Genomic DNA, 12,751 nt, shown 5'->3' with positions numbered 1-12,751 from the left:
TAATCTTAAGGCCATGGGGAGCACTTTCATGTTTGTCTGGTTCCTGCTATGTTAGGGCAAAAGACTTTAATGAGATAGGAAAAAAAGTGATTCACTTTGTATGGGCTATGAAATTTAGTGTTTGTCATAGCTCTTGAAGATATAAATAAATGCATTAATATTACTATTGCAATGTGAAGGAGAATGAGATAATCTGTCCTGCTGATTTAATTCCATTCACAGACCACTGATTTCACAATGATGAGTATCAACTGTGATTGTTCATAAACTGTAAAATACCCAGATTAACCTTGCAATATGAGGTTAGTATATGTAACACGCCAATATCCTATCATTAAAAGAAAGAAGAGTATATTTTGTTTGGGATTGCTTAGCAGCTGGAGCAAACAGAGTGTGCACACATATCTGTATCTGCCTTGAAATCAAGGGGACTACTTGTCTTACACATCTGCTTCATTCACTGGTTGAGGTAGTACACATAGCTACATGGAAATATGTTGACTAGTTTAAAACAGGGTTACTCCTCATTTTCTTATTTTCAACCTTTTTTACCCCTTTTACCTTTTGATTTTCCTTGACTTAGTTTATTCCCAAATTTTCTCCCCATTATTCCTTTGTTTGATGTCAAATGAAGTAATTTCAGCTGCATCATCTGCCCTCATCCAAGAAGCTTTCTCTTCTTCACCATTGGACAGTACTTGGACTTAATTTGTTCGTGTTAGCAGGTTACTCTGTGTGTTTGGTTGGGGGTGCTCCTTCAAGAGGCAGGATAACGAGGATAAGAAACTTCAGCCTTTGGCACAACTTTGGCTTAGGAGTCTCAGTTAAAACACGTGCTGTTAGAGATGCACAGAGCTGCGTTGTGCCAAGTTGACACAGTCAAAGGCAATTGTCCTTGGGGCTACTGACATCTCAGTGCAGCTGTACAGATTTTAGCTGAAAGAGCAGCTGCTGAAATAAAAGCTAAGCTTGATGACTGGCATGACAGCAGGACTGAGAAAAATTTTGGAATGCTCAAATAAAATATTGATGGGCAAGAATGACACCAGCAACAGCTGTTGCCACCAACACTTTCCTCTATGTGTTATGTACATGTTAGTGTAGGGAACAAACATATTTACGAATCACATCAAGGAGCATTTACAGTTTGATCTGGCAAGTGAGGAGAAATAAACAGGTGGCAACACATAGATGCATGAGCAAGGTGATGCAGAGGAATTATGCACTAGCTTCCCACTCGTGTGGAGCCCTGTCTGTCTGTCTATCTGTCATCTATCTATCCATATCTCAAAGCTGGTGTTGAAAACAGTGGAATGATCCCATCATTGATACTCAATCAAAAAGTCACCACAAAGTAAGGGATGATGGATGACCTCTGCCCAAGCCTGTAAATGGAATGGCATGGTTGCAATGTCACGTTTGTGCTTCATTGCTGGCGTGCTCTCAGAAAATTAGTGCAGAGCCCACCCGTTGTTTCCCATGCACTAATGATGGTTTGTAGAATCAACAAGCTCATGGGGATTGAGAAGCCCCAGGTGTTCTGGATATTCTGCTGGCATGTATACAAATGTGGGTTTGGATCTGTCCATGTCCACAGTGTTTTACCAGTCATGTAGAATGCCATAAGACATATTAAATAGATTGGTTGTACTTGCTCCCATCTTTAGAATTCAAGTGCTCTTCAGCTATAAGCATAGCACAAGCAATGAGATAAAAAGGTGTGAAAAAGATCATGGTGAAAAGAGATCAAATAATTTTTCATTATTTAAAAGATTTTTTTTTTTTGTTCAGCAAAATAATCCAGGGTAAGTGACAAGACTTAAAGCCAAGCCTCTCCCCAGGGGAGATTTGAGTATGAGACCTATGTTAGAACAGCTTTAATTTTCTGTAAGTGAATTTGAGAAAGGGTGCAACTGTGTGAAATCCTTCATAATTTGTGATTAGACTTGGAGCGATGTAGAGCTTGACCCTGTAGAGCCTGGTCATGAGAAACTGAAGCCTCGCCGAAGTCATTCCTTCTCAACGAGTCTGAGACAAGAGAAGAGAGACCTGCTCCCAAAGAGCTGCAGCTGCAATGCAGCAACTGCCGAAAAGGTATGGAAAAAAGTCTCAGCTGAGGACTCTCTATTTTATTGTTAATCTTGCTGCAGTACATCATCTCTGGAATGATAATTCAGTCTTTATATATTTACATCCTTATCTATTTCATCTGTAGGGTTTATGTATACTGATTCCAATGTCCTCTTCATCCATGCTATTATTACTTTTTTTTTTCTTTTTTTTTTTTTTCTTTTTTTTTTTTTTGGTGTGTGTGTGACAAATGAGAATGCCAGGAATGCCTTATGAACTTCTTCCGATGATATGTAGCCTGTTTTGGGAAAGCCAGCATCAGCTCATAGCTCTGAAGCTGTGTTAAAGCATAGTCAATAGCATCAAATGTAAAAAGATGAGTTCTTTGCCTCTTCACCTGTTTACCTACCCCAGCTTTGGTTCCTCTCATCCTGACCCTTGTGTCTATATAGTGGCAGCCTCCTTTCATAATAAAGTTGTCTGCAAAACAGAGTTTGAAGTAATAGAAGCCACCCTTTTTCTTCTTTTCAGTGTGCATTAAAATGTTTCATTTTTGTTGAGGGGGAAGACAAGAAAGAAACTCCCATTTCTCCCTAAGTGTGGGAGAGTCTGGCAGCTGCCACCCTTCCCTCACTGAAAGAGGAGACGGTGAGTACTCAGAGCATCTTTTGTGGATGCATCACACCCATTGTCCAAACCACTGAGGTTTGGTATCAAGTTGTTGAGGAACACCCCATTCCCTGCGGAAGTGGGATGGGAGCCGCAGGTCACTCACAAGTCAGCTTCTGCCAGATTGTAACATCAGTTTTGAAATGAGTATTTATATGGGTGGCACAGGGTCAAGCACATATCAGCACTGCATTTTTAACAGACATAGGCTTACAAATAGCCACACCTTTGGCAGCTGCAATATCTGCCTCTGTCCCCTGTGCTGCCTTACAGCTCTGATGGTAATTATCTAGAGACAGTGCAGTTTAAAGCAGGAGCTGTTTTGGAAATTTCCAGCCATCCGACAACCTGGTTCCCGCATGCATCCGCCCTGTCTTCTTCCATGTGTCTCATTAAGATCAAGTCCTGGGAAACCTTGTTCTTTCCCTGAAATTGTTGTGAACAGTACTGATGGAAAAACAATGGCTTCAAATGTGGTGGCAAACAACATGGGCTCAAGCCTAATACCCAGTTCTGCTGCTATGTAGTCCAGTGTGTTCAAGGTTGTAGGCAAGTCACAAAGACAAGATACTGCCCCCTGTCTCTGGAGAACCACTGGCTTTCAGTCTCACAAGGAAGGAGAAGGGAAGTAAATTTGAGGTGAATCTGCATAAAACTGTTCAGCAATCAAATAAATATTTCTGTGCTCTGGAATTTAGCAATTTTGTAGCCCAAAAGAAGGCTCGTATGCTATAGTTTGCCTTTGAAAGACATCTGTTGAATTACTTTGATAAATAACCCTTGAACAGAAGAGGAGTTAATTTAAATTGAATGTTCAAAGCCTCATTTGCTTTTCTTAATATTTTCAGCAGAGGTTCCTGTGTGGTATGAAGGTTTTTTTGTGTTAGCTAAATGCAATAGGTCAGTATTCATACTATCAGGATAAATATTTATTTGTCAGTTAAAATGTTTCACTGTGAGACCACACATTTATCCTTAAAAAAACCCCAACCAACACTAAAGAAGCCCCACTGTATCTTTAGATATTAGTTTTAAGGTTTTAATAGCATTACTGGATTTTCTGTGACTGAATTCCAATTACAGCACTTCCAGAAATATTCAACTGCAGAAATACAAGTGTGAATTTAGTGAAGGGTCACCTTTTTGACTTAACAAAATATTTTTTTTTAGGAAAATAATCTTATAATTTGTTTCCTTTAAAAAGATTATCTCAAAAAAACATCTAAAAACCTTATGTACCTCTGAATTCTTTTTTCGCTGACTGAGATCAAGGCTCCTTAATGAACAGTTGCATCAAAAATGTAAAAGCATCCTTAAAAGAAGCCAGTCAGTGTCCCAGGCTTGTTGCTTTCCAGAGCATAAAAATGCATGGGACTGTTTGCATACTGTGCACAAAGAGCTATGGAAAGGAATCAGGGAAGTTGCCATCAGGGCCAAGTTAGAAATCAGAATTCTCTCAAAATAGGTAGATAAGAAATTGTTAGCAAAGTGGATGTTTGCTGCTTCTTTGTTGAAGCATTCACACTGTCCAAAGTGTGAATGCAAAGCCACTGACTTCCCTGAGGCAGTACTAGGAGCTTTTTAGGGTCATCATGATAGGCATTGTCACAAGGATGATGAAAATAAAGAATACAGTGTACTTTAGTCTTATCTGAGATCTCTTCCATGAGAAGAGAGAAAAGTGTAATTGTCTGGTACCCTGAGACGTTAAAAATGGAGTAATTCCTTTTTTTAGTAATAAAATAAGTCAGATATAGAAATATTCTTTTCTTCTTTTGTTTGCTTTGTGGTGGTTTGTTTTTTTGGGTTTTTTTGACCTCTGCTGCAATTTGAGCATGTCTTCTTTTGCTTCATTTAACACTCTGCTTTCCAAACAGTATATGTTAGCACATCGTGATCTTCCCTCTAGTTAACAATTCAAGTGTTTAGAAAATAGGCCTGGTGACTCAAATAGTGACAAGTGCTAATGAGTATTTCTAGTACTGGTTTCCACAGTCATACAGTGTATGACAACACTAAAGCTTATGTCTCCACTCCAGGTTTTGCTCTCCTCTAGCTGTTTGGAGAAGGTGCTTGGGCAGCCAGGTCTACACAGCCCTCCTGCAGCACTTGTGACCAGCTCCCTACGAGCAGCTTCTCTGCCTGTCGGTTTGAATAGCAGCAGTGTCACTAGAGGAGACTCAAGTACTTCACAGATGGCAACTCAAGAAAGTCAAGCTAATGGAGTCCTGGACTGTGTCATTAGCAATGCAGTCCCTCGCATCGTCATCATTCCTACCTCAGAGAGCAATCTATTTCGGGAAGAAGAGGAAGAGACTGAATTATTCCACTTTAATGACAAAAAGGGCAATCTACTGGACTTGGAAGGACTTAGTTCATCCATGGAGTTCCTTGAAGCTGTTGAGAAATTTCTATCATAAATTTGTCAAAAGAAAACTTTCCGGCAATTATTTTCTTGGCATCTTCTCCACTTAATTATACCAAATAACTGAAGCCTTGTAGGTTAGGTCATCAGATTTTTTTGTATGCTTATATGGTAGTCACTAGGCAGCCTTCAGATTTATCTTTGTCCAAACCAGCTCAGGCATGGAAACAGGCTTTCTTTCACATTGTGCTGCAGGAAATGAGCAGTGGAAGATCTGGCAGCATAATCGAGTGGCATCAGTCAGATAGGCTGCCTGCTTCATGAGGCTCTGATTTGTTGCCACTGATGAAGGTGCCAGCAGAAGGGAAAATGACCAAGAGCAGGGTCAGCTGCTGAATGTTTCTGCTATCTGCACATGAAACAGCATTCCTATTTTGGCAGCTGTCTTCTGGACAGTGATGGGAAGCATCACAAGACCACAGCTTTCACTAGCCCCAGCAGTAAAGGCAGGTGGCTAGGTGACCTGAACTATATTTTAATTAAATAATTTTCAGCATTTTTTTGGCCATGTTTCATTTTTTAAATAGGCAACTTGCTAAACATAAAGAGGAAACTGTTGATGTAACTGGGAAGTGACTGCTTCCCAACATCTGAACTTCTGAAGTTTAGTGCTAGAAGTCTGGATTTTACCTCAACATTAGCATGGTCACCTAAATGTCAAAATGCAAGGTACTACATGCTAAAACATACACTACCATAGAAACATTTAGAGCACCTTTAGAGCTACAGTCTTAATTAAATACATATGGATCCTAATGAGTCTGTGATTGAAAGGGTGAATGTTCACAGCTGGCTTGACATGTCATTGACAATAACAAAGTCTTGGCTGCTGTATGTCACTTATCTATTGAGGACATTCTTCTCATCTCCTCTAAAATTACCCAGCAAATGTCTTCTACAGGTCACTTACCAGAGGCATTCTGAGTGGGTAAAACCTCATCCTGGGAGAAAACTCCACAGTTACTGTGGTGTTTCCTACAGGATCTGCACTCACATCATTATCTGTGGTTACTAATTGCACTCATTTTATCCGTGCTTCACATTATGGCTCAGGCTCACAAGACTCTCCTAGCATTTTATTCCTAACTGCATTCTTCCTTTTGTTACTCATTTTCCCATGTTGTCCACATCTTCACTTTCAGTCTCTGATTTTCAAATGTAGACAACAAGTTGAACTATATTGTTCTCCACATAATATCAGTATATATTAGTAGACAGCAGGTGTTCCTCTGGATGTAATAGTGCAAATATTTGGTCCAGTGAGTCTCATAGCATTCAGACATTCAACAAGAGAGTGAGAGTTAATGTTTGTAGTCTCAGTTTGTTCCCTTGTATCCTAGATTGTGCAGAGATCACTGAAAGCATTTCCAGGTTTGTTGTATGCACTGGCTGGTCTCAAGAAGTAATTTCTCTTTGCCTGTTTTCCTAATGCAAAAAAACAGATGGAAAGCACAGACATTTGGGTTTTTTTAAATTATTTTTCATTACAAAAGAAAATATCACAAATCTTGTTTGCAACAAGCTAGACAGAAATGCCACTGAAGAAAAAAATAAAACCCAAAGCAGTGTAAGAGAGAGAAGAATGCCTCCAAACTTGCAGACCTGAGGCTTTGCAGGATGCCAGCCAGCAGACTTTTGAGAGGGCTGAAACACTTGCTGAGACACACTGCCTAATGCAATGCTAGTACTATTAATGCTGCTATTATTTGAGGTACTCAAATAATAAGAAATGAGGCCAACACACTTCCTTACCATTGAGAGGAGAAAAGGGTGGTGGAGCCACATTATATGTGTGGCTGCTGTGTGCAGCCCTGGTGCATGGTGCCGGAGGGCCAGGGCTCAGCTGGGGCAGCACCAGGCTGGGGTACCCACAGCCAGGCTGCCAAAGCCTGTGCCCACTGGGTGCAGAGTTTTCTGCCGGGGCCAGGAATCATGCCAAGGTCATCTGCAATCAGGTCATCTTTTCCAAAAGCAATTCCTCCATCTGAGGACTAGAGCAGTGAGCAGGCAGTGCAGGACAGCTTCCAGGGACTGGGACAGGGACGTGCTTACTTGCAGCTCTTCAGTGCCAGGCTTTCATCCACTGCATAGTTTTGGCAACAATGAGTAATTGAATATTAATTAAATATGATTTTAAGGGAAAACAGAGCAGGTTCAGTCCTAGGGTAAACATATTGTCCCACTGTCTTGGATTATTTTCTTTTTTTTTTTTTCTGAACCTGCCCTCTCTGATTTGGGTTTTTTTCCTCTGTCAGCTGTGTAGTGACATTACTTCTACGTGCATTTAATATCCACAGCTGCAGTATCTCCTTTCTTCTTGAGCCAGACGTTAGGAAGCAAGTGTTTTTATAAGGCTTCCAAATCTTAGACCTGATTTTTACTGTTGTAAAATTACTCTAAATAACAATAGAAAATGCATTTGATGTTCCATGATGTAAAAGTGTGTCCTGGAGTAGATTTTGCACTCAGGTTATGACAAACTTGTACTGGTAAAACTGCAGGCAGGGTATTGCCATAGTTTTTGACAGGAGAGGAAGACCTAAATAGTCAAAAAACTCCTCAATATCCAAAATTTTACATTCTACTTGTTAGCCTACAAGACAACTTTCCAGTGATTTCTTGCATGTGTGTTGGTACTGTTAGTGTGTCTCAGAAAATTAGCAGGCTTGAGGCATGTGCAAAGAAGTGTTTCACTTTTATACTGTTAATGTCGTACACAATTAGTACCATTGTTTCTGCAGCTAATGGCAAGATTACTGCTTATTTAAACTGATATAGGCTAAAATACCAAATGAGATAGCAGTAGAGAGACAAAACATGAAATATGAAATATGAAATATCACATAGACTTACTACAGTCACTGTGAGACTTTTGCAGAAACATTGGTCACAGAGTAAATGTGTCTTAAATTGACTACCACAATGAAGAAAAATTTTGGAAACTTCTCTGTTGCTGCATTAGAATAGATGGAACACAAAAATGTGCAATAACTGTTGCTTCCCATTTCACAGAAGAATGTATTGGTTCACTCAAATGGAATAAAAAATTCTGAGGAGTTAAACCAAACTATCTATTGTTTGTTTTTCTTATTTAATCATTATTTTTGAAGCCAGGAGGAAGAATGAAAAAGTTGAGTCAAAGTTTTTGAAACCCATGCTCTGATTTAGTTAATAATAAGGTAGATATATAACTTTATTTTCAATCATTTAGACCGCTCACGTGCAACCAAGCACTCACCTACTGGAGTGCTGAACATCCAAAATTAGAGTTCACTGACTTGGTAAAATCTGAAGTTGTTCAGCAGCTTTTGAAATACAATGACTTTAACTGGGATGTCAGGAATGAGATGAATGAAACTGAAAAAAATTAACCAAAGTCAATACATTAGAACTGTGATGGCAGACTTTGATCTTTGTCCTAAAGCCAAATGAAAGTTAATGAGCAATTGTTTGTTTCTGCTAAATCTTTCTATAGCACAGTTATAGGATATGTTCCAGTTTCCATAAGTAATAGAAAATCCAGACTAGAAGTGTAAACATTTTCTCTTACCACTGACAATGGTATTTTTTTATAGTTAAATCAACGGTTAGATAAAGTTTTCAAATAAGAAAATTTACTTATTTGAATCTTAATGAATCTTGCTGCCTTGGGTTGGTATGAAGCAAGATCTAATACCACGTTCTTCTAGAAAGGTCATTCAGTTCCCATCCATTTTCTCCTTTCAGGAGAACACTTGAATCAGAAAACCCTTCCACCCTGCTGTTTGAAAAAAGTTTATCTTGTAATGTGTAAAACTGGAAAATACTGGAAGGAAAATACCCTGTTTTTTAATTTCCTTACTCTTCCCTCACCCTTTTATTATTTATTTTTTTTAACAGCTACTCTTTACTGCTTCTTTGTGCAGGTTATCCTTGATATTTTTTGTCTAGTTCTTTCACAAATGCATGAAAGTGATTCGAGTTAGTGGGGAGATAGAAACTTAGGTGTGTGTTATGCAGTGGATTCTTTTCTCTGATAAGAGCAAACAAAACTGCCCACAGTGCTTTGGTTCAGCAAGTGTATGGACCAGGTAACTACAGGATGAAGTCAAACAAGGTGGAAGCAGCTGAGGTGCAGCTGTCCCTCCCAGATCATCTCGACACAAGCTGATGATTATTTCTTGCTTTGCATCATATCCATAGCCTCAGTCAGTGTTTTATCTGCACCTTGAATGGACAAGTATTTAAGTGAGAAGTTTGGTGCTGGGATGCCTTTATTGTTCATTTCACATTTACCCTTGTATTAGCATACACTATGGCTTATTAAGAATTTGGATGCCTGTCCCTATATTTTACTTGTTTTATGATGTGTCAGGGTTACACTTGGGTTGCACTTGTTAGTGCTACGGGTTGTAACAGGACATGAAAAGCTGTTACTAATTCTCTCATATGCCAGCATGAGGATACAACTGCATGCCAGCAATCCCAGTGCCAATATTCCACGGTAAAATCTCCTGAGAGGAAATTTCTATAGGGAATAGCATATTATACAATATATTGACTATTTTTATTCTGAAACATTTTTCCTCTTTATTCATAGTTATGTATCATTGTAGGCATTTTTATTTAAAAGGTCAGATGCATTCTTCGCCCTAAAGCAAAGCTTTGGAAGACCCTTGTCATCTTCAGGACCTTGTTCTGGGCTGAATGAGCCAAAGACCTAGGCAATAACAGGTGAGGAGATGGGCTGCTGCCATCACCAGTGGTGCACAGTCCTTAGAGTGATGCACTGCAAACCTTTCCCTCCATGCCAAGGAGCAGGTCTGTTCCCCTTGAAACAGTCAGACATGTGTGCTGGTGTGTGCCTATGAAAATGGTATTTTCCAGACATTTATAGGGAACTAAGTGTGGGTAGATTTTCATGGGGACAGCAGAAGGTGTCTCCCTAGAGTTTCTCCTTGCCAAATTTCAGGTTCCTTTCCACTGTAAGCAGGTGGCAAATCTCTTCAAAGGAACAGATGGATGTATTTAACGTTAACAACTAATTTTCCACAGGCATGTTCTTGGAAACAAATGACCCGTATTTCCTGAGACAGAGAAAAAAAATCCAGCCCGGAGCAGACTACAAGTGTGGAAAATGTGAAACTGAACACATTTGAGTTCAGTAAACGTAAAACGAATGAAAACAGTATCTTAGAGTGGAAATTACTGAGCCACCAGGAGTGCAGTAAAATGACCAACTCCATCTTCATAAAAGATACAAAAAGCTATATCCAACCAATTAATATACCCAGGTCTTTTTGTCTAGCCCCATCTATTGACAAACTGAAAGAAACAAGCTCAGAGACAATGGCAGCTTTTTCGTGCTTGGGTCACTATGACAAGACTCAACCATCTGGGCACCCACACATGGAGAAAACAGGAATGAAAAGTTTCTCTTAGAAGAGCAAATGTCATTCACCTTGTTAAACCCAGCAGAAAAAACCCGGGGGGGTATGATTGCTGTCTTTACTTGTGTCTGGAGAGAAAGATAGAATGTTCAGGTGAAGTGTCAGTGACAGCCATCAGTGGCCAGTGTCAGACACTGATTGCTCCAGTAGAATAATAACAAATTTCTTAAAATACCTACAGAAACAAATTTTGCTATTAAAAAAATACCTTAGCTTATTTGCTGACAGTTTTAAATAGGCTGGTGTTGTTTTGAGTCTCAGTGCACGTGTGACTGTCAGGAGAGTGCATAAAGCAGGAGTCCTGCTGGAGAAATGCAGTAAATTTCCTGACGATGTACAGCCATCGAGCAAGTAACTGCTTCCAATTTGCTGAGAGACCAGTAGGATCTCTGTTATCCTTTTTGTAAACTTCAGTGGAAAAATTGCCTGTCCCCTAAGGTATTTTGTAATGTGGAAATAACTTGAGCTTCAGCTGCCTGGCAGGGCTGAACCTGCGTTGTGCTTTATTTTCTTACTCATTATCACGCTACCTAAAAGCCGCATGCTTTTCTGGGGCAGGGATTTGAGCTGGTATGGCCTTTTCCTCCAAGCTGTCTTTACAATCACAGCGTAGATTAAGACCTTATTTTGCTCCATCAGAGTCCAACAGTAAGTGTTGAAACTCCTGACAGGCCTCTGGGGCTTTCTCCTACATGCCTTGTCCTCCTAGACTTTAGTCTGCCAGAGGTGCCAGTCTGCAAAGCCAAGAGAAATGGACTTGGAAAAAAAGGAAAAAAAGGGCTTCTCTGGTTTTCCAAAGTTTTACTATCTTGCCTACTTTGGGAGTGACTGGGGGTTTTTATTTTTGTTCTTCTTTTCCCTCTTCTTCTTTTTTTTTTTTCATGGATGCCTTGGCATGCATCCCTACTGGCATAGGATGTTTCCTCAGAAAGGTTTTGGGTTTGTGCTGGTCTGGATTTAATTTCCCCATGTGAAGATTTTTCCTGGAGCAGCTTCTGAGCAGTTCTGAAGGTGCCTAGCAGATGTTCCTTTGCAATTGAGTTGTCCTGCCACACTCTGGTGCTGCTGATGCACTAAGACGTTTGTGTTTGGGTGAGCTCTTCCGGTCCAGCAAGAATTAACAACTAAAATTCCCAGAGGAGAAACTCCCATGGCATGTTTCCATTTTGACTGAGATGCTGTTGCCAAACTTGTGTAAGAGTAGGTTTTAACCACCCTACAAAGTCTGATGGAGTCTGAATCTCTCTTCTTCACACGCCTCTGTTTCAGAAAAGGCTGTTGCGCACTTCTGGAACATCACTGGTATTAAAATACTGAAAACTCTGATACCACAGGCTACAGAAAAATCAGCAGTTTCAATAATCCAAGGAAAATAAAAGGGAGAAAATCGGTCGGTAGGTGAGAATCAATGGACATGTCAAGGTAAAAGGTAGTAAAGAGGTCCCCTCCATTGTCCTCCTCAAATCTGGGCCTGGACTCCAGCAGGCACAGTGAGGCTCAGGATGAGTGATCACAAACACTCAAACAAGACAGACTAAAATCATCATGAAATTGCATAAAAAGCAAAGGACTACCACAGTGAATATTCCTAAGTCTTGACCTTCTTTTCAAGTTTGTCTCTCCAGCTGGAATAGATAGAAACAAGATTGGTTTTTTCTCAGAAAAATGAAAACAAAAAACAAAACAAAAAACCAAACAACAAACAAACATAACAACAAAATCATTCAGACTCAGAACAAAGGTCCAGTTGAGTCAATATCTTGTCTCCAACAGTGACCAGCAACAAGTAACTACAAAGAGAAGCAAAACTGGTACCAATAGTTTCCTGCTCTGCTCTCCCAGAACTGTTGGCAATTCTGCACTAGAAATTGTATTTAATAAGCTTCCACAGACCTCTTTTCTTCCATGGATTTATGGAATTGCTCTTGGGATACATGTGAAAGCCTAACCCCCAAAACATCCCATGGGCTCTGCAATTTGTGATTTACACAAAACAGAGCCTCACTTTGCACTCAGTGCCCTCCAGTTCTTGCAGGGTGTAAGAGAACGGATGATCACTGCCTGGTGGGCTCCTTCCCTGGAGCCCCACTGAGGCTACACGATCTCCACTGATTATCTCCTCTCACAGCTGAGGGGTCCCACACTGTCCACCTGAATC

The 12,751-nt window shown here is 40.1% G+C and overlaps 1 protein-coding gene across 3 annotated transcripts in view; it reads left to right on the top strand.

Annotated features, from left to right (window-relative positions):
• The window catches only part of LOC127472097 (melanopsin-like), a 50,780-nt gene extending 42,597 nt beyond the window's left edge, over positions 1 to 8,183 (top strand). For 2 of the 3 annotated variants that reach the window (XM_051789781.1, XM_051789780.1), the window contains exons 13-14: positions 1,945 to 2,094; positions 4,779 to 8,183. In XM_051789781.1, coding sequence (XP_051645741.1) covers positions 1,945 to 2,094; positions 4,779 to 5,159 — 531 coding nt within the window. In that variant the 3' untranslated portion in view covers positions 5,160 to 8,183. Of the gene's footprint in view, positions 1 to 1,944; positions 2,095 to 2,631; positions 2,719 to 4,778 lie in introns of all 3 variants that reach the window. The other variant, XR_007904868.1, reaches the window with a different exon arrangement.
• Positions 8,184 to 12,751: the final 4,568 nt, after the last annotated feature.

The sequence above is a fragment of the Manacus candei genome, unplaced genomic scaffold, assembly GCF_025592945.1.
Source record: "Manacus candei isolate 608988 ecotype Guabito, Panama unplaced genomic scaffold, ASM2559294v1 h1tg000028l, whole genome shotgun sequence".
In the NCBI taxonomy this organism is placed as follows: domain Eukaryota; kingdom Metazoa; phylum Chordata; class Aves; order Passeriformes; family Pipridae; genus Manacus; species Manacus candei.
This window is presented reverse-complemented; position numbering and strand designations above follow the sequence as displayed.